The sequence below is a fragment of the Bos taurus genome, chromosome 3, assembly GCF_002263795.3.
Source record: "Bos taurus isolate L1 Dominette 01449 registration number 42190680 breed Hereford chromosome 3, ARS-UCD2.0, whole genome shotgun sequence".
In the NCBI taxonomy this organism is placed as follows: domain Eukaryota; kingdom Metazoa; phylum Chordata; class Mammalia; order Artiodactyla; family Bovidae; genus Bos; species Bos taurus.
This window is the reverse complement of record NC_037330.1, coordinates 30,745,871-30,767,899: the sequence shown is the minus strand read 5'-3', so window position 1 is coordinate 30,767,899 and position 22,029 is coordinate 30,745,871. Positions and strand designations below refer to the sequence as shown.

General features: G+C 35.1%; 1 protein-coding gene across 19 annotated transcripts in view; it reads right to left on the bottom strand.

Moving 5' to 3' along the window:
• Positions 1 to 22,029, bottom strand: part of ST7L (suppression of tumorigenicity 7 like) — a 142,685-nt gene that overhangs the window by 76,761 nt on the left and 43,895 nt on the right. For 18 of the 19 annotated variants that reach the window (XR_003033852.2, XM_024989479.2, XM_059884704.1 and 15 more), the window contains 2 exons: positions 5,621 to 5,771; positions 2,151 to 2,243 (listed from right to left, as the gene is read on the bottom strand). Coding sequence is in view for 18 of the 19 variants with exons in the window: in XM_024989479.2 (XP_024845247.1) it covers positions 2,151 to 2,243; positions 5,621 to 5,771 (244 nt within the window). In the remaining variant the exon portion in view is untranslated. Of the gene's footprint in view, positions 1 to 2,150; positions 2,244 to 5,620; positions 5,772 to 14,002; positions 18,951 to 22,029 lie in introns of those variants that run through there. The other variant, XM_010803198.4, reaches the window with a different exon arrangement.

Sequence of the window (22,029 nt, the reverse complement as noted above, 5' to 3'; positions counted from 1 at the left end):
GGAGAGACTGAAAAATGCAGTCAGAGACAGAGATACACAGAGAAATGACTCCTTATAGAAATCCTGATAGCCTTCTGGTTTTGGTCTCTTCCAAAGTGCAAGTATAATTGTTGCCTTTGTGTTCTTTGAGATAACTCAGGCTTCTTCCAACAAATTCTCTTTATTTTTAAGCTAACTTGAAGTGGCTCCCTTATACCCAAAGAGTGCTTACAACATTGACTACTTATAAAACATGTATTTAATAATATACATATTATATATAACTTACAAACATATCTTAACCCCATGTATGTTAAGAGATATAAAATATAAAGGCTATGTATGTATATGTTAAATAGATTACATAATAAAATATTTAAGCATATAACACACACATGGATGTGTGTGTGTATGGTTGACATGTCACATATACAACATACTCAAAAATAAAAATTGTGGGAGAAAAATATCAGCATACTCAACTTCCATAAGCTCTCCTAAGTTTTTATCTATCTGTTCGAACTTTTCAGCTCTTAAGTGTGATGGCTGTAAAACTGCAACTTTCCTTCCTACACTTTAGTTCTAATGAACCCAGAATTGTAAAAACTGTGGTACAGATTTATTTTATAAGAGGAAACTAGTGTTTATAACTGTCAGCATCCTTACGTATCAGTTAAATCATAAAAAGGCTAATTCAACAAATTTACCAGCTCACAGAGAAAAAGAGTGAGTGGATGATAAGACAGCTGAGACAAAAAGCAGACTATTCTTTCAAAAGTTTAGCTTCCTAAAAGCAGGAACTAGACAAAAACACTTTCAGCAGTCATAACCCTTATGTATTTCTTGTTCTCTTCTTGACTCTATTTCTTTTTTTTTTAATATATTGAGAAGTATAGTCCCTCCAATTTCACTCTACTTTGTAAAGATTATTTTGACTGTTCTGGGTCCTTTAACATGCCATATACATTTTGGGATCAGCTTATCAATTTGTAAGAATTGTATTGAATTAATAGATCAATTAGAAGAGAATTGTCATCAAAATAATATTGGGGCTTCCAATCCATAAACATGGACTATCTATTTCATTTTCTTTAATTCTTCCAAGCAGTATTTAGTGGATTTTAAAAATCTCACATTTCTTTTAATTTATTCCTAAATTGTTTGTTCTTTTTGATGCTACTCTCATTGGGTCTGTTTTGCTGGTATATAAATATATGACTGAGTTATATATATATATGTGTGTATATATATATCAATATTATATCCTGCAACCTTGCTGAACTAGTTTATTAGTTCTAATAGTATTTTTATGGAATTCATGAAGATTATGTCATCTGTGAATAAAAACAGTTTTACTTCTTTCTTTCAAACATGAATGCCTTTTATTTCTTTTTCTTGCTTGGTGGCATTAACTAGAGCCTTTACTACAATGCTGAAGAGAAGAGAGCAGACATCCTTGTCTTGTTCCTGATCTTAGGGGGAAAGCATTCAGTCTTTCATCATTAAGTATGATGTGAGCTGTGGGTTTTTCGTAGATGCTCTTTATCAGGTTGAGGAAGCTCCCTTTTATTCTCAGTTTGTTCAGAATTTTTATCATGAATGGGTATAGGATTTTTGTCAAATGCTATTCTCCATCTATTGTCCTTTATTCTATTACATTTTCAGATGTTAAAGCAACCTCGCATTTGTGAGGTAAATCCCAATTGGCCATGGAGCATAATCCTTTTTACATGTTGGTGGATTCAGTTTGCTAACATTTTGTTGAAGACATTTGTGTCTATGTTCATGAGAGATATTGTTCTATAGCTTTCTTGAATGTTTTGTCTGACTGTGTTGTTATGGTAATGCTGGTCTCACAGAATGAGCTGGAGAGTGCTCCTTCATTTTCTGAAAAGAGTTTGTGAAGGATTGGTATTATTTCTTCTTTAAGATGACTGCTTATAAGAAAAGAAAAACAAAAACTTTCATCTGTGTGTCCTTTACTGAACCAAGTACAAGGTTTTACCACAAAAATATAAACTAAATTATGCAACTACATCCAAGAACTGGTTAAAATAGTATTTAAACAGTATCCTGAACTTCAACCAGAGGTACTTTTAAAATGGGAGAATACTATGAAAAATAATCTCACAACTAATTTTAAGTTTAGAAAAACTTGAATATTTACTTACAAGGTAATAGCTCTCTATCAGCAGTCTCTGTGCAGCTGGGATAAGGATAAAATAGATGGCCTTTCTCTAATGGATATGGAATCATTCTAAAAGCTGAGGGAAAAAAATATACATTTGTTGACATGCAATTCAATCTCACTTTCATCATCTACTATAATCAAAGCTATTTTGGAGATGTATTTTTAAAATTTATTTAAAAAAAATATTTGTTCAGTTGTGCCCAGTCTTAGTTGCAGCATACGGGATCTTCAATCTTCAAGGCAGCATGGGGGATCTTTTTTCTTTTTTTGAGGCATGTGGAATCTAGTTCCTGGACTACAGGTGTAACCTGGGCCCCCGGCATTGGGAGCATGGAGTCTTAGACAGTGGACCACCAGGGAAGTCCCCCACATAGCATTTTGTTTTCTTTTTTAGAGATGCATTTTACACGAAAGAAACAAAATATTCAGAGGAACAAATAAGAAGAATAAATTTTATTTAGAGAATAGTGAATTGATCTAACTGAAATAAAACTAAAGGGAGTAGTGGAAGATAAGACTGGCTGTGTCCTTGCCTCAGTCTCCTCATTACAAACACAAAATACTTAACTCTCCACATGTGAATTCCACTTCTTAGGGAAATCAAACAACTGTTGTAGTCATAACTTCTGTCAACCTAAGAGTTTTCAATGGATCCTAACTTCATATTTGAGCTGATACCAAAGTTTTCTGTAAGCAGAGCTTAATTTAGATCAGGGGTCACCAAAGTACCTAAATTAAGTATATAAAGGGGTCACCTTTGGTCAGACCTGGACCACTATCTGTTTTTATAAATAAAATTATATTAGAATATAGCCATGTCTCCTTATTTATATATTATAAAAGGCTGCTTCCATGCTGTAAGAGTTGGGTAATTGTGACAGAGACTATGGCCCACAAAGACTAAATATTTACCAACTGGTCCTTTACAGAAAAAGTTTATGCATCCTTTATCTAGATTATCATCCATTCCTACAGACTTCTTAAAGAAGAAATCTTTATTGATCTACTCAACTATCAAAATTATAAGGTTTTTGTTTTTCCTTTAGTGCTTGGATCTATGAACTTTTGTCAAAATACGGATTTTTGTTTTGCTACAATAAAATTCAGCGACTTTCCGAAGTCACAGAGCAAATTAAATCAGTGACACTAGGAAATCATTCATTAAGATGATTGTTCACAAAACACAAAATCAATCATATACTTATGGAGAACTTCCTACGTGCCAAGCAGGCTAGGCACTGATGACACATACAAAGTGATTAAGACAGACTACATAGTTTTGAGAAGCTTGCAAACTACTGGAGAAAAACCAAAAGAAAATCTAAGTACCTCAAAACATCGAACTCCTCAGTTTCAGTGGTTCTGTTTTCATTAACCTGTATATTGTCAGTATCAACCACAGTGCCTAACGCTCAGCAAAAGTTAATACAGAGGTTCCCAAATTTTCTTGATTCAAGGACACGTGGTGCGCTTCATGTCTCAGTAATTTGCTATGATGCCCCTAGGCTGTAAGAAGTATTTAACAATTCCACTTATTAAGTAGTGGGTCTGATCAATTTCAAAAGCTTTTGTTCTAACAGCTTAGCAGCAAGTTGAAAAAAATACACATAAATTAAAGGAAAAAAGTTATTTCAATTTTAAATAACCATCATTTCTCCCTAATGGGATATATGAGCCTGTTGGACACCACATAATTTCTCAAACCTCACAATCACTTTGGATAATACCATCCTCATTTCCTGTTGCACACTGAGTTTTGTGTGGTACTTCCTTTAATCATAGCAACTAACAAAAACCCAGCTTTGCAAAGCTGTGACAACACTGAAAGAAAACAGAATACTGCTGAAACCTTTAACTATCTAGAGCTACAGTTTCAATGGTGTATTGCTGCGTTTCTATGAAAAATTTAAAATCTCATGGCACTCTTGTGAATTTACTATAATATCCAAAAGTGCCTTAGTGCAATGTTTGAGAACTGAGGAGATTAGCAAGTTTTAGTTGTTATTTAGAATGTGCACTGAATTCATTTTTGAATTTTCATCTACAGCTAATTCTAAAAAGTTACAAATGAGAGATGTGGTAGTTAGTGGAAAATAATCCAATTTTCCAAAGAAATATACAAATGGCCAACTAACACATAAAAATATGTTCAACATTATTAATTATTAGGGAAATGCAAATCAAAATGAGGTACTATTTCATACCCATTAGGGTGCTATTACCAAAAAGCAGAAAATAACAAGTATTGGCAAGGATATAAAGAAAGTGAAATCCCTGTGCATTGCACGTGGAATGTTACATGGTTCAGCTGCTATAGAAAACAGTACGGTGGTTCCTCAAAGAATTAAACACAAAATTATATGATCTAGCAATTCCACTTCTAGGAGTACACCCAGAAGAATTGAAAGCAAGAATTAAACAGGTTCTTTTGTACCTATGTTCACAGCAGCATTATCCACAATAGCCAAAAGGTGGAAACAGTCCAAATGTCCACTGATGGATGAATGGATAAACAAAATTTTGTATACACTTACAATGGAATATTATTCATCCTTAAAAAGAATAAAACTCTTACACATACTTCAATAATATGTAAATGAAATAAGCCACATATAAAAGGACAAATGTATGATTTCACTTATATGAGATACCTAGAGTAGTCAAACTCAGAGAGACAAAAAATAGAATGGTTACCAGGGGGCTGGGAAGGAGTAAACAATGAGGAGTTATATTTCAGTTGGCACAGAATTTCTGTTTGGGTTGATGAAAAAACTCAGGATGGATGATGGTGATGGTTGCACAACAATGTACATGCATTTCACAGAACTGAGCATTTTAAAATGTTTAAAATGCTTTTATGTTATATATATTTTACCACAATTAAAAAATTGGGGGGAATTTCCCTGATGGTTCAGTAGCTAAGTCTCGAAGTTCTCGATGCAGGGGGCATGGGTTCAATCCTTGGTCAGGGAACTAGATCCTACATGCCACAACAAAGACCTGGCACAGTCATCATATAAATTTTTAAAAATAAATATTTTTTAAAATTTTTTTAAAGAATTAAGTTGATTTCAGTAATGAAAAAAGAGTTTCATATTGTACACATCTCAAAACCAAAAAAAGTCCAATTTAAAAAATATTAGAGTAGCAAGCCACATAAAAAATGAAGGTTTATAAATTTTAATATTTTTCCTTATAAATATTTAATATAAGTGAACATACAGCAGAATACCCAGTTTTTCATCCTGCTTTTCCTAAATGTGGTTTTAATATAAGCACATTACACATTTCTTCTACCAATAAACCAATGAACACCGCAGAGTTCACTTTCAAACCAATCTGAACAATAAATCCTTAACGAAACCCAGACAATCTCATTAAAAAAAGACTGCCTGTGAATGCAATGAATAGTCAGAAAGATTAGCACTGCATTTGGAAAAGAATACTTACTGCCTTCCCACGTGCACTGTAACAGATGAAGAGCACCTTCTATTCTCTTCCAGTGCTGAAGATGAAAGAAAGCATAGGCAATTGCTTCACTATCACCCCGTTTCAGAATGTGTTCTGGAGGTAAAATGAGACTTTTCATCTCTAGTAAATACTAGAAAAATAACATACACACATAGACACACCACACACACAAAAAAGAAAAATTATGTTAAATTCAAACATCCACAAAAGTGTAGATTCAAATTTCATAAAGTTAACTTGATTTAAAAAACAAACATTAAGCTAGTTGAAACGACAAGAAGGTCTTACTGATAATGTGTATAAAATGCTTGTATATATGCAAATCCCAAAGATCAGAATACGCCTAAAGGTAAAAATAAGGTAATAAATTACTTATGTGCAACTTCAAATACAAAATGGAAACTAAGCTGAAGAAATAATATGTGAGAAAATTATTTATTTTTCCAAAAAACAATAAATGTAAAAAATTATAAAACACAATTTTGGAACAACAAGTTGTGGCAACATTTTTTTATTTCTCTTTTACAGTGTGTGTGTGTGTGTGTGTGTGTGTGTGTGTGTGTGACTCAGTCGTGTCCAACTCTCTGTAACCCCATGGACTACAGCCCACCAGGCTTCTCTGTCCATGGAATTCTCCAGGCAAGATATAGGAGTGGGTTGCCCTTTTTTTACAGTGAAGGAATTTAATTGTTCAATTCTTTTTTTTTTTTTTTAATTTTACTTTATTTTATTTTATTTTTTTTTTAATTTTACTTTATTTTTAAACTTTACATAATTGTATTAGTTTTGCCAAACATCAAAATGAATCCATCACAGGTATACATGTGCTCCCCATCCTGAACCCTCCTCCCTCCTCCCTCCCCATAGCATCCTGGGCCATAAAGCTAGCCTTGGTAAATTCAAAAAAACAGAAATCATTCCAAGCATCTTTTCTGACCATAATGCAGTAAGATTAGATCTCAATTACAGGAGAAAAACGATTAAAAATTCCAACATATGGAGGCTGAACAACACGCTGCTGAATAACCAACAAATCACAGAAGAAATCAAAAAAGAAATCAAAATTTGCATAGAAACGAATGAAAACACAACAACCCAAAACCTGTGGGATACGGTAAAAGCAGTCCTAAGGGGAAAGTTCATAGCAATACAGGCACACCTCAAGAAACAAGAAAAAAGTCAAATAAATAACCTAACTCTACACCTAAAGCAACTAGAAAAGGAAGAAATGAAGAACCCCAGCGTTAGTAGAAGGAAAGAAATCTTAAAAATTAGAGCAGAAATAAATGCAAAAGAAACAAAAGAGACCATAACAAAAATCAACAAAACCAAAAGCTGGTTCTTTGAAAGGATAAATAAAATTGACAAACCATTAGCCAGACTCATCAAGAAACAAAGGGAGAAAAATCAAATCAATAAAATTAGAAATGAAAATGGAGAGATCACAACAGACAACACAGAAATACAAAGGATCATAAGAGACTACTATCAACAATTATATGCCAATAAAATGGACAACGTGGAAGAAATGGACAAATTCTTAGAAAAGTACAACTTTCCAAAACTCGACCAGGAAGAAATAGAAAATCTTAACAGACCCATCACAAGCACGGAAATTGAAACTGTAATCAAAAATCTTCCAGCAGACAAAAGCCCAGGTCCAGATGGCTTCACAGCTGAATTCTACCAAAACTTTAGAGAAGAGCTAACACCTATCCTGCTCAAACTCTTCCAGAAAATTGCAGAGGAAGGTAAACTTCCAAATTCATTCTATGAGGCCACCATCACCCTAATACCAAAACCTGACAAAGATCCCACAAAAAAAGAAAACTACAGGCCAATATCACTGATGAACATAGATGCAAAAATCCTAAACAAAATTCTAGCAATCAGAATCCAACAACACATTAAAAAGATCATACACCATGACCAAGTGGGCTTTATCCCAGGGATGCAAGGATTCTTCAATATCCGCAAATCAATCAATGTAATACACCACAGTAACAAATTGAAAAATAAAAACCATATGATTATCTCAATAGATGCAGAGAAAGCCTTTGACAAAATTCAACACCCATTTATGATAAAAACTCTCCAGAAAGCAGGAATAGAAGGAACATACCTCAACATAATAAAAGCTATATATGACAAACCCACAGCAAACATTATCCTCAATGGTGAAAAATTGAAAGCATTTCCTCTAAAGTCAGGAACAAGACAAGGGTGCCCACTTTCACCATTACTATTCAACATAGTTTTGGAAGTTTTGGCCACAGCAATCAGAGCAGAAAAAGAAATAAAAGGAATCCAAATTGGAAAAGAAGAAGTAAAACTCTCACTGTTTGCAGATGACATGATCCTCTACATAGAAAACCCTAAAGACTCCACCAGAAAATTACTAGAACTAATCAATGACTATAGTAAAGTTGCAGGATATAAAATCAACACACAGAAATCCCTTGCATTCCTATACACTAATAATGAGAAAACAGAAAGAGAAATTAAGGAAACAATTCCATTCACCATTGCAACGGAAAGAATAAAATACTTAGGAATATATCTACCTAAAGAAACTAATTGTTCAATTCTTAACATAGTGCAAAGCACTATGCTTGTTAGGGAATGCCAAGACACTATTCTCTGGAGCTTCCTAATGTAATGACAGAGACAGATTTTAGGGTGGGGTGGGCCGTGCTACGCAGCTTCCGGGATCTTTGTTTCCCAACCTGGGATCAAATCTGGCCCCTTGGCAGTTGAAAGCACAGATTCCCAACCAATGGACCACCAGAGAATTCCCAAGAAAGACAGATTCCTTAAATTAATTATAATCAGACTATGTGCTTTACTATAGGTATAGATACATATAGGAGGAGGTATTACTTTTTAATTTAGCTTTTAATAACAGCTTTATTGAGATATAATTTACATACTTTACAGTTCACCCATTTAAAGTACACAATTCAATAGTTTTTAGTACATTAACAGACATGTGCAACCATCACCACAATTTCAGAATATTTTCATCACTTTAAAAGGAAACCCAAATGTATACTAGTGTAGCCCCTACAGAAAACAGTAGGAGGTTCCTCAATCCTACTCCTGGGCATATATCTGCAGTAAACTATAATTTGAAAAGATTCATACACCTCAATGTTCATTGTGGCAATATGTACAATAGGCAATCTAAATGTCCACTGACAGATGAATGGGTAAAGATGTTGTATATATATATAAAATATATATAGGTGTATACATATAATGGAATACTGCTCAGCCATAAGAAAGAGTGAAATAATGTAGCAACATGGAGGGACCTAGAGATGATCATACTTAAGGAACTAAGTTAGAAAGACAAGTATCATACGATATCACTTATATGTGGAATCTAAAATATGACACAAATGAACTTCCATGAAACAGAAACAGACTCACAGACACAGAGAACAGACTTAAGGAAGCCAGGGGGAGGGAGGTGGGAGAGCGATGAATTGGGAGTTTGAGATCAGCAGATGCAAACAATTATAGAGAGAAAGGATAAACAACAAAGTTCCATTTAGCACAGGGAAATATATTTAATACCCTGTGATAAATCATAATGGAAAAGAATATGAAGAAGAATGTATATATATGTATAATGAAATCACTTTGCTCTACAGTAGAAATTAACACAACAATGTAAATTAACTATACTTCAATAAAATAAATTAAAAAAAAAAAACACCATACTCTTTAGTTATCACCCTCTCCACACCCAACCTCCCTCAGCTCTAAGCAACCACTAATATACTTTCTGTCTCTATAGATTTGCCCATTCCAGATATTTGATACAAACAGAATCATTTAATATATGGTCTTTTGTGACTGGTTTAATTCACTTAGCATATATCCATGTTGTAGCATGTATCAGGACACCATTCTTTCTGTGGAATAATATTATACAAAATAATATTCCATTGTATAATATAAATAATATTATAGATATAAATAATATTCCATTATATGGATAGACCACAATTGTTTGTCCATTCATCATTTGATGGATATTTGGTTTTCACCTTTTGGCTACTATGAATAGTACTACAATAAACATTGATGCTGTGAAAGTGTTACATTCAATATGTCAGTGAATTTGGAAAACTCAGCAGTGGCCACAGGACTGGAAAAGGTTAGGTTTCATTCCAATCCCAAAGAAAGGCAATGCCAAAGAATGCTCAAACTACTGCACAATTGCACTCATCTCACACACTAGTAAAGTACTGTTCAAAATTCTCCAAGCCAGGCTTCAGCAATATGTGAACCGTGAACTTACAGATGTTCAAGCTGGTTTTAGAAAAGGCAGAGGAACCAGAGATCAAGTTGCCAACATCTGCTGGATCACCAAAAAAGCAAGAGAGTTCCAGAAAAACATCTATTTCTGCTTTACTGACTATGCCCTAGGCTTTGACTGTGTGGATCACAATAAACTGGAAAATTCTGAAAGAGATGGGAATACCAGACCACCTGACCTGCCTCTTGAGAAACCTGTATGCAGGTCAGGAAGGAACAGTTAGAATGGGACATGGAACAACAGACTGGTTCCAAATAGGAAAAGGAGTACATCAAGGCTGTATATTGTCACCCTGCTTATTTAACTTCTATGCAGAGTACATCATGAGAAACACTGGGCTGGAAGAAGCACAAGCTGGAATCAAGATTGCCGGGAGAAATGTCAATAACCTCAGATATGCAGATGACACCACCCTATGGCAGAAAGTGAAGAGGAACTAAAAAGCCTCTTGATGAAAGTGAAAGAGGAAAGTGAAAAAGTTGGCTTAAAGCTCAACATTCAGAAAACTAAGATCATGGCATCCGGTCCCATCACTTCATGGGAAGTAGATGGGGAAACAGTGGCTGACTTTATTTTGGGGGGCTCCAAAATCACTGCAGATGGTGACTGCAGCCATGAAATTAAAAGATGCTTACTCCTTGGAAGCAAGGAGTTGGTCATAACCTAGATAGCATTTTCAAAAGCAGAGACATTACTTTGCCAACAAAGGTCCATCTAGTCAAGGCTATGGTTTTTCCAGTGGTTATGTATGGATGTGAGAGTTGGACTATAAAGAAAGCTGAGTGCAGAAGAATCGATGCTTTTGAACTGTGGTGTGGGAGAAGACTCTTGAGAGTCCCTTGGACTCCAAGAAGATCCAACCAGTCCATCCTAAAGGAGATGAGTCCTGGGTGTTCAATGGAAGGACTGATGTTGAAATTGAAACTCCAATACTTTGGCCACCTGATTGATGTAAAGAGCTGACCCATTTGAAAAGACCCTGATGCTGGGAAAGATTGAGGGCAGAAGGAGAAGGGGACAACAGAGGATGAGATGGTTGGATGGCATCACTGACTCTATGGACATGAGTTTGAGTAAACTCCAGGAGTTGGTGATGGACAGGGAAGCCTGGCGTGCTGTGGTTCATGGGGTCGCAAAGAGTCAGACACAACTGAGCGACTGAACTAAACTGAACCATGTGTATGGATTTTTATGTGAACAAAGGTTTCATCTCTCTTGGGTTACTAGGAGTGGAACTGCTATGTCATATGGTAATTCTATATTTAAGAGGTATTAATTATGTTTTAAACCACTGATGGGCTTCCCTGATGGCTCAGCTGGTAAAGAATCTGCCTGCAATGTGGGAGACCTGGGTTTGATCCCTGGGTTGGGAAGATCCCCTGGAGAAGGGAAAGGCTACCCACTCTAGTATTCTGGCCTAGAGAATTCCACAGACTGTATAGTCCATGGGGTTGCAAAGAGTTGGACTCAACTGAGCAAATTTCACTTTCACTTTGCAGAAGTGGTGGAAAGGTGGGAAGTGGATAGCAGATTGAGAGGTGTGGTGGAGAGAAGAATAGGAAGACATATTCACTGTATAGGGCCAACTTGAATTCTTGAGCCTAAAGAGCATAGTACAAGATGCATTTAAGTAAGTGAGCATGCCTATTAAAGTTATAACCTATCAATTCTTATTCACATATGAAATGAAATTCTATCTTAAACTTTTGAAGAAATGCTTCCCTTAATATCACAATCCATATCAAAAGCAGCATAATCACAGTTATTACACTAGTCAAATATACTAATTACATGAAGAAAGATGCAAAATTAACTACTTGTAGTGGGGGTCTTCCCAGGTGGCGCTGGTGCGGGTTCAATCCCTGGGTCGGGAAGATCCCCTGGAGGAGGGCGTGGCAATCCACTCCAGTATTCTTGCCTGGAGAATCCCATGGGCAGAGGAGCCTAGTGGGTTACAGTCCATAGGATTGCAAAGAACTGGACATGACTGAAACAATTTAGCACACGTGCACAGTGGTGGGTTAGTTGCTAAGTCTTGTCCAATTCTTGCAACCCCATGGACTGTAGCCCTCTAGGCTCCCCTGTCCATAGGATTTTCTGAGCAAGAATACTGGAGTGGATTGCCATTTCCTTCTCCAGTAGATATTCCCATCCAAGGGATCAAACCCCGCTCTCCTACAATGCAGGCAGATTCTTTACTGACTGAGCTACCAGGGAAGCCAACTTTTACACCATCTTTATTATTAAAGTAGTCAACTTAAAATCTTTTAAATATAGTTAGCTAGCTTCTTCTTCCAATGACTGAGACCACAGTACACCTCCTCAGTTAATGACTTCTTCCAAAGACTGAGGCCAGAGTACACCTTCCCTACTAGAATAGGTTTGAGACCACCTTTTTGGGTCTCAGTAATTTGGTACCAAATTATGTGTCATATGATACAAACCACATTAATGTACATTATAAAATATAAAAAAAGAGACATTCCAAAGGTGTCTTAAAAGATATATCCTTACATTTCAATAATGAGATAAACAGCATAAATTCAACAGTTGAATTTGTGAAATACTTTGTAAAACTACTAGAAACAGGAAGAATTATAAAAATAAAAATTAGTAGTACTTTCAAATTTTAAGACTTAAATTATTAATCAATACATATGGACTCATGGCATTAATAAATATAAATTTTCTTTTTTTGTTTATGGAATGTGCCTTTCCAACACTTACTGGGCTGAGTGCTCATCTTTAATTACTCTTTATTCCTATAACCCAATAAAGCTGAAATTAAAAAGCAAAAAGATAAAAGAATAATTACTCTTAGTCTTGATGTCTCTGGCCCTCTCCTCAAAGTGTAAGAATGCAGTCTGCTCATCAATTTATTTTAGCAGATGTCACAAGCTATGAGATTATTTACTAATCCAGTTTGGGGACTTAACATTTCCCATTCAGTTTCTTAAAGGAATGCAGCAGAGGTTGTGTCCTGGTCAAGCAAAGCCCATTTGCTGCCTGGCTGGGTTCTCTACCCTTAGTGCCTTGGACCTATATTCAGGAGGGTAATATTCTTTCTAATCCTCTTTAATCCTTGCCCATTTTTTTTAAAACACAGTAAAAGATCACTCACACCAGGCGGCTGTGGGAAAATGGACTCAAATACCTGACCTCTGACATGACTCCTTATGCTCTTTGCAAGTGCACTAAGAGCTTCTTCAGTAGGAAGCAAAGAAAATGAGGCAATCACAGTGGAATCTCCATCATAAAAAGAATATCTTATTTTCAGAGAGGTTCAATACTTAAACCAAGTCCTTTCTATTAGAATTTTGCTTTATTTTACAGATAAAAACATTTCCGATTATTTTCAATCAGTTTTAGAATTCTGAAGCTTTAGATTAATGCCTATCTTTGCTAAGCTACTCAGCAATTATATTAACAATTATTCAGTAAAACTTATAAAAAGTATCAATTTAATATATATAAAAATACTTTTAGCAATTATTAATATATATCTATACTTCTGAGCAATACTCTAAGTGACAATTCAGATAGTAATCAAATAGATATGATATCTTTATTAGAAAATTATACTTTAGGATTTTGTATTAAAAATTTTTATTATTTAATCATGAAAAAATTGTTTCCTTATACTACCTTATTTTTACTATCATGTCTTACCTACCAGCAAATGTCCTTTACAATTTGACTTTAAAGCAAAGCAATTCTTATTTTTTAGTTTACTATTTTAAGTATATTTTCTTTAAGCTAAAAAATTTTCTTTGTATTTTGAGGGCAAAATTTTATTTCAATATCCTATTGGAAACTAAAAAATAAGAATTGCTTTGCTTTAAAGTCAAATTGTAAAGGACATTTGCTGGTAGGTAAGACATGATAGTAAAAGTAAGGTAGTATAAGGAAACAATTTTTTCATGATTAAATAATAAAAATTTTTAATACAAAATCCTAAAGTATAATTTTCTAATAAAGATATCATATCTATTTGATTACTATCTGAATTGTCACTTAGAGTATTGCTCAGAAGTATAGACATATATTAATAATTGCTAAAAGTATTTTTATATATATTAAATTGATACTTTTTATAAGTTTTACTGAATAATTGTTAATATAATTGAGGGTTCGGGATGGGGAACACATGTATACCTGTGGTGGATTCATTTTGATATTTGGCAAAACTAATACAATTATGTAAAGTTTAAAAATAAAATAAAATTAGAAAAAAAAAAAAGAAAATATACTTAAAATAGCCAATTATAGGGTTATTATTTTATGTCCTCCACAAACTACTACTCAGGAATTTTTGCTACCCAGAAAAAGCTGTAAGTTATTATTACACAATAGACTCATATCCTTTATATTCTACTTCAGCATCTAGCATACTACACTATCCACCCAAAGCAGGCCTTACAACAATTATTAACTGACTGGATCTGATATATATATATATAGCAAAAATGTCTTCAAACTCATACCTGTATTTCAGTTTTTACTTAACGACATTTTCTAACTTTCTGGGCAAACTTAAAACAAAATGAAAATAAATTCAAGACTTTATTTCTGTTTGAAGAATGAAGAATATGAAAGGTTAAAAACATAGGGATAATTTGGTTTGGCCTTTTTTTTTTTTTTGGTTATGAAAGGACATACTTACAGTACAAAACTGCAAACACTCCAGAGTAACATAGAAAAGAATATATTACAAGACTGGTGATAAAAGAAAATAAAGATAATAATCTGATTTACATTTGTCTGGATTTCTTTTTCTTAAGCATAACATAAAACACTACTTTTCTTAAATATAGTATCATATTGTTACACAACTACTTTTTACTTCACAATATGTCTTGTGTATCTTCTTCTGTCTCTATATAGATCTATCATTATTTTAAAATATAGTACAGTATTCCATTAAAAGTTGAGTTCTTTTATAAGTTAAGAAATAAGGTCATGCTGAAATTGTACTTCTGTCATTAAAAGGCCAAAAGTGACATAAGGTAGTAAAATTCACAAAATATTAAATGGCTTAAAAATATGATGGGATCTAAAATTTTATACTTTTTACCTCAGATATAGGTCTTTATAGTAGTGCAAATCTAAATTACAAACATATCTATTCACCAAACATTTACTGAATGCCCATTATGTGCTAAGTAGAATATCAGACATGAAATGATGTTAAGACAAAAGTCCTGCTTTTTTAAAAAGCTCACAAATAACTAAGGGAGAGACATATAAACAGACCAAATATATATATATATTTAATCTATACATATATGATTAAGGCACTAAACAAACAGAAGAACATTATCTCTGCTTGGAAAAAGTGGAAAAAACATCTCTATAAAGGAGGCATCAGATGAGCAGGATCTCAAAGAATGAGTAGACACCTGCCAAGTAGAGAAGAGACTGAGCATATATATAATGGTAGGGAGTCATAATGAGACCTAACTGATTCAGGGAATAGTGGTGCTAGAGGTAAGCAACAAAGCAGAAGTGGCAAGGAGCGAGACTGGAGACAGGTACTGGGCCCAGACTATGAAGGCTTCTATACACCCAATACTAAGGGGTTGGTCCTTATCCTATAGGCAATACAGAACAAGAAGAGCTCTTTCGCAGAGTAAGGTCTGATATTTAGATTGATAACTCTGGCAATAACCAGAATAGAGAGGGATGAATGGCATGGAGACCACCGAGGAATCTGTTTTAATAGACCAAGCAAAAGGAGGGGATATGCAGATAGATGATTCATTTTGCTGTTCAGTAAAAACTAACACAACATTATAAAGCAGCTATACTCCAATAAACGTTAATTTTTAAAACACAGAGAATGTCTGACAACAAATACACCAGACGGAAACAGTGGCTACGTGAGAGAAGTAGAACTGAGAGAGGAAAAACAGGGGATTATTTTACTTTATAACTTCTACAGAGTATGAATTTTTTTTTTTAATTCATTACTTTGATAACAATAATTTTTTTAAAAGAACAAGCAGTAAAGGTGCACAATTAACAGTAGCAGTAGGGATGGAGTACATGGCTAGATCTGAAAGACATTTCGAAGGATATGAGTTGGTAATTTGGAAAGGACAGAGTAAAGGTTAATTAGAGAAGAGGATAATAAAGTCATAAATCAAAATATAGAAATAGAAAGGAGAGGCAAGTTGGAGAAAAAACTAAAGATTTTTTTAAAAAAATTTACTTTGAGACACATTGAAATGTCTGAGGTACCTATTAGATATCCAGGTAAAATTTTCCACAACTAGATAGAAATGCAAGTCTCTTAGACAAGGAAGAAAGCCCGAGTTAAAAGAAACACATTTGGAAATTACCAGCAAATAAAACACAGTCAAAGACATAAACCAAAGCTAACACCTAGTATGTGCTACAGGGCCTTCCAGATTACCTCCAAATCACCTTCTCATTATATCGGGAATAAATCAGAAATTGCTGGGGCCAATTTTAACTAGTACTCAACTGTGGACAATATACTCAAATAATCACTCAAGTCTCTTGCTTTTCACTAAAAATAATAAAAATTAAAGCTACTTTGGGAGCTATAGTTAAAAAGACATAATGATGTATGGTCTGATGGTTTCTTTCATAACTCTATACCTATGCTTACACTCAAATTCACTTTAATTTTGAATTGCTTTGATCTTTATAATTTATCTCTAGATTACTTTGTTTCTATTACTTTGCAAATCTTACAACAGCTTTTGACCAAAAGCAATATAATTCTGACCTGAAGTAATGATAATGCTTTATAATCTTCCTCTTAAAAGCAGAGGTTAAAGAAAAATCTCTCTGAAGGCATCTGAAATTAAGGTACTTTGCTCTTGATCAGTCATGCACATCAAGAACCAATTTATCTCTGCAATTAGTTTTCTCAGTGCACATTCTATGAGATTGGACAGGCAGGCTGAATGCAAAGATTCCACACGGAGATGTATTATAGAGAGACGAAGAAAGTCCCCAGATAGAAAGTAAAAACAACTGCTATCTGAATAAACTGAAAATACATGATACTACCTAACAGCCTCAGGAGCAAAGTGAAAGTGATCTTACATTAAAAAGAGAGGGAATGGGGGCTAAACAGCGCATCATCCTACGGAGCAACACCTCAAGAAATAAGCATTTGATATCTCAACCCTTCCAACCTGTCCACAGTACAATATAATGGAAAGCAAAAGGTTCACTGTGCTCTAGGAATGAGTCACAGACTTTAAGGCCACTTCCCTTTTCTCTCTGTACTCCTGCTATGCCACTCAGAATCTCAGTCAAGTGCCCCTTCCTCTCCTCTTTAACACATGCTGCTATAATATAGGTAGTGTGGCCAAAGAAAGGTAAGCCTGCTGCTAAAGACCCAGGAGCTTCTCTGATGGATGGGACTCATCCTATAGGCTTCAATTTTTGACCAGCCAGAATGGATTTTACCTTTTATGTATTATTTTTTAAATTCCCCTTATACTTTTAAAGGCCACCTGGCATGGTCTACTTTCTTAGCAACACAATGCCAAAACCAGTTTTAATATAAAATAAGAAAGAATAACTTTTAAAAGCTACAGATTACATATTCCTAAATATGTACTCAATTTGTAGAGATTTACTAAACAAGTTTTTGTCATTGTTTTTAAATGTTCTATATCACTCTCCTCTCAAGGGCTTCTTCTGTAAGACAAAATAAATTGTCCTCAGGGTATTGAGTAATTCAAATTAGTTAATTCCTGTCTCACCTATCTTCACCTTCACCTCTTCTCAACAAAGGAATCCCCAAATCTCATACATTCTAAAGTACTAAAATAATATTCACAAGGAAAGAGGACAAACTGGAACAGCTTAAACAGGAAGAGAAAATGGTAACAGAGCATAATAAAGCAATGATAGCTGTAATAATCAATACTGTTGCCTGATACTCAGACTTGTTAGTAGTAGTAGTGTCAGTCGCTCAGTCGTATCCGACTCTTTGTGACCCCGACTCTTGGCAACCCCACAGACTGTATAGCTCACCAGGCTCCTCTGTCCATGGGAGTCTCCAGGCAAGAAAACTGGAGTGGGTTGCCCTTCCCTTCTTCAGAGGATCTTCCCAACCCAGGGATCAAACTTTAAGAACCTCACAAATATCATCTCATTTTATTAGAAGACATGATACTTTGACAGTGCTTTCTATGTTGAGTCATATCTTTTTTTTCTTTATTGAGGTATAATTTAAAAACAGCAAAATGCACAGGCTTTAAGTACACAGTTCAATGACTTTTAAAAAACAGAGACAAGCAACACCATCACCCCAGAAAGTTTCTTTTCCAGTTAATACCTCTACCCTGACCACCTGAGGCAAACTACTGTGCTAATTTCTACCACAATAGATCACTTTTACCTTTTCTTGAATAGCACATAAATGGAATCATTCAGTATATACTCCTTTGTACAATAATGTATTTTTAAGATTCATCCATGTTTTGCTGTATCAGTTGTTTTTTTCTTTTTACTGCTAAATAAATTTTCATTCTCTTGGATACATACCTTGGTGTAGAACTTCTGGGTGACAGGATGAGATATATGTTTAATTTTATAAGAAATTACCAAAGTGGTTGTATCATTTTATACATTAAGGTAGCAATGTATTAGAGTTCTAAATATTCCACACTCTTGCCAATATCTTATAGTATTCTTAATTATAGCCATTCTGATAGGCGTAATACCTTATTGTAATTTTATAATGCATTTTCCTGATAACCGAAGATGGTGAGCACCTCTTTACGTGTTTATTGGACATTCCAATATCTTCTTTTCTGAAGTATCTGTTCAAGGCTTTTGATTAAAGTTGTCATTTTATATTTATATATTCTGAATATGAGTCCTTTGGCAAATAAGCAAATTGGAGATACTTCTTTCCTGTTTGCAGTCGGCATTTTCAGTTAAAAAGAGATGATGGTGAAGCACTTCCCTGGTGGTACAGTGGTAAGAATCCACCTGCCAATGCAGGGGACATGTGTTCAATCCCTGGTCTAGGAAGATTACACATGCCACAGAGCAACTAAGCCAGTGTGCCACAACTACTGAGCCCCCAAGCCACAATTACTGAGCCCATGTGTTGCAACTACTGAAGCTTGTGTGCCTAGAGCCTGTGCTCTGCAACGAGAAGCCGCTGCAATGAGAAGCCCATGCACCGCAACTAGAGAAAGCAAGCATGCAGCAACAAAGACCCAGTGCAACCAAAAAATAAATAAATAAAAAAAATTTAAGAATAATGGTGAAGAATTTATTTATTTTGGCCACACTGCACACCTTATGGGACCTTAGTTCTCTGACCAGGGATAGAACTTGCACCCTCAGCAGTGAAAGCACAGAGTTCTAACCACTTGACCACTGGGGAATTCCCTGCCTTTTCATTTTTAACACTGTCATCAGTGAGAAGAATTTTAAAGTTTTGAAAAGACCAATATACAATTTTTTTTTTCTCTTACAGTTCAGTGCCTACACTGTCCTAGGAAATTTTTGTCTACCTGAAAATTTCAAAGATATTCTTAGATGTTTTCTTCTAAATGTATAGTTTTAGCTTTCAGTTCCGTTCAGTTCAGTCACTCAGTCGTGTCTGACTCTTTGCGACCCCATGAATTGCAGCAAGCCAAGCCTCCCTGTCCATCACCAACTCCCGGAGTTCACCCAAACTATATCCATAGAGTCAGTGATGCCATCCAGCCACCTCATCCTCTGTCATCCCCTTCTCCTCCTGCCCCCAATCCCTCCCAGCATCAGAATCTTTTCCAATGAGTCAACTCTTCACATGAGGTGGCCAAAGTATTGTAGTTTCAGCTTTAGCATCATTCCTTCCAAAGAAATCCCAGGACTGATCTCCTTTAGGATGGACTGGTTGGATCTCCTTGCAGTCCAAGGGACTCTCAAGAGTCTTCTCCAACACCACAGTTCAAAAGCATCAAGTCTTTGGCGCTCAGCTTTCTTCACAGTCCAACTCTCATATCCATATATGATCACTGGAAAAACCATAGCCTTAACTAGATGGACCTTTGTTGGCAAAGTAATGTCTCTGCTTTTGAATATGCTATCTAGGTTAGTCATAACTTTCCTTCCAAGGAGTAAGTGTCTTTTAATTTCACGGCTGCAATCACCACCTGCAGTTATTTTGGAGTCCAAAAAAAAATAAAGTCTGACACTGTTTCCATTGTTTCCCCATCTATTTGCCATGAAGGGATGGGACCATATGCCATGATCTTCGTTTTCTGAATGTTGAGCTTTAAGCCAACTTTTTCACTCTCCTCTTTCACTCTCATCAAGAGGCTTTTTAGTTCCTCTTCACTTTCTACCATAAGGGTGGTGTCATCTGCATATCTGAGGTTATTGATATTTCTCCCTGCAATTTTGATTCCAGTTTGTGCTTCTTCCAGCTTTACGCTTAGATAAATGATCCATCTCAAATTAATGGTTATGCACGCTATGAGAATATTTCATGATTTTTTTCCCCATTCACACATCCAGATGTTCCATCACCATTTGTTGAAAAGCATTTCCTTTCCCCCACCGAACTGCACTGGTGCTTTTCTCAAAAATAAAATGACAAAATATATATGGATATATTTCTGGGCTTTTTAAGGCAACTATTTCAAATTTAAATCTAAAATTAATAAAATTTAGAGGAATTTGATGGTAGTATGCTAATAAAAACTCAATGAAATATTGCAGCAAACTATTGCTACATCCTAAATTAGACAATACTATTCTAACTGATGTGTAAAGTGTCATACTAAGAACAATCACATCTACAGTAAACCACTGATATTTGGGGATTTAATATTTATGATTTCAATCATCTGTGGTATCTCTAAATAGCCATGATGTATAAAGCCATAATTTTGTTAAGGCACAATCTGAATCATGTGCTCTGAGGCTTGTTTACATGTAAGTAACTTACCAAAGGAATAACCCTAGCTGACTCTTCAGTATCCACATCTCAGCAAGGTTCATGACCAATCTTATGATTTCATTTCATGGGTAAAATTATGTTACCCTGGTATTTCTCAACTATGGAGATTCACAATGGTTCTGGATTATGTTAATCAAGAATGTCAATGGCAGAAAAATGTTAAAGAACACTTTTTATAAATGAGTTTAAAAATGTGCAAAGGACTTGAATATTTACCCAAAGAAGATATACAATCCCATTCTTGGGCATATATCTGGAGAAAACCATAATTAGAAAAGATACATGCATCCCAATGGTCACTGCAGTACTAGCTACAATAGCTAAGACATGAAAGCAACCTACATGTTCATTGACATGTGAATAAAGAATATGTGGTACACATACACAATGGAATACTATATAGCCATTAAAAAGAATGAAATAATGACATTTGCAGCAACATGGATGAATCTAGAGATTGTCATACTAAGTGAAATAAGTCAGACCGAGAAGGACAAATGTCGTATGATATTACTTATATGTAAAATCAAAAAAGAAATGATACAAATGAACTTATTTGTAAAACAGAAATAGAGTCACAGATGTGGAAAACAAACTGATCGTTACTGGGGAAACAGGGAGGAGGGATAAATTCAGAGATTAGGATGGGACATGTACACTGCTGCTGCTGCTGCTAAGTCGCTTCAGTCGTGTCCGACTCTGTGTGACTCCATAGACAGCAGCCCACCAGGCTCTGCTGTCACTGGGACTCTCCAGGCAAGAACACTGGAGTGGGTTGCCATTTCCTTCTCCAATCCATGAAAGTGAAAAGTGAAAGTGAAGTCGCTCAGTCGTGTCAGACTCTTTGCGACCCCATGGGCTGCAGCCTAACCAGGCTCCTCCGTCCATGGGATTTGCCAGGCAAGAGTACTGGAGTGGGGTGCCATCGCCTTCTCCGGACATGTACACTACTATATATAAAATAAGTAACTAATAGGGACCTACTGTATAGCATGGGGTACTCTACTCAATGTTCTGTAATGGCTTGTATGGGAAAAGAATCTAAAAAAGAGTGTATATATGTATAACTGATTCACTTTGCTGTACGACTGAAAGTAACGCAACATTGTA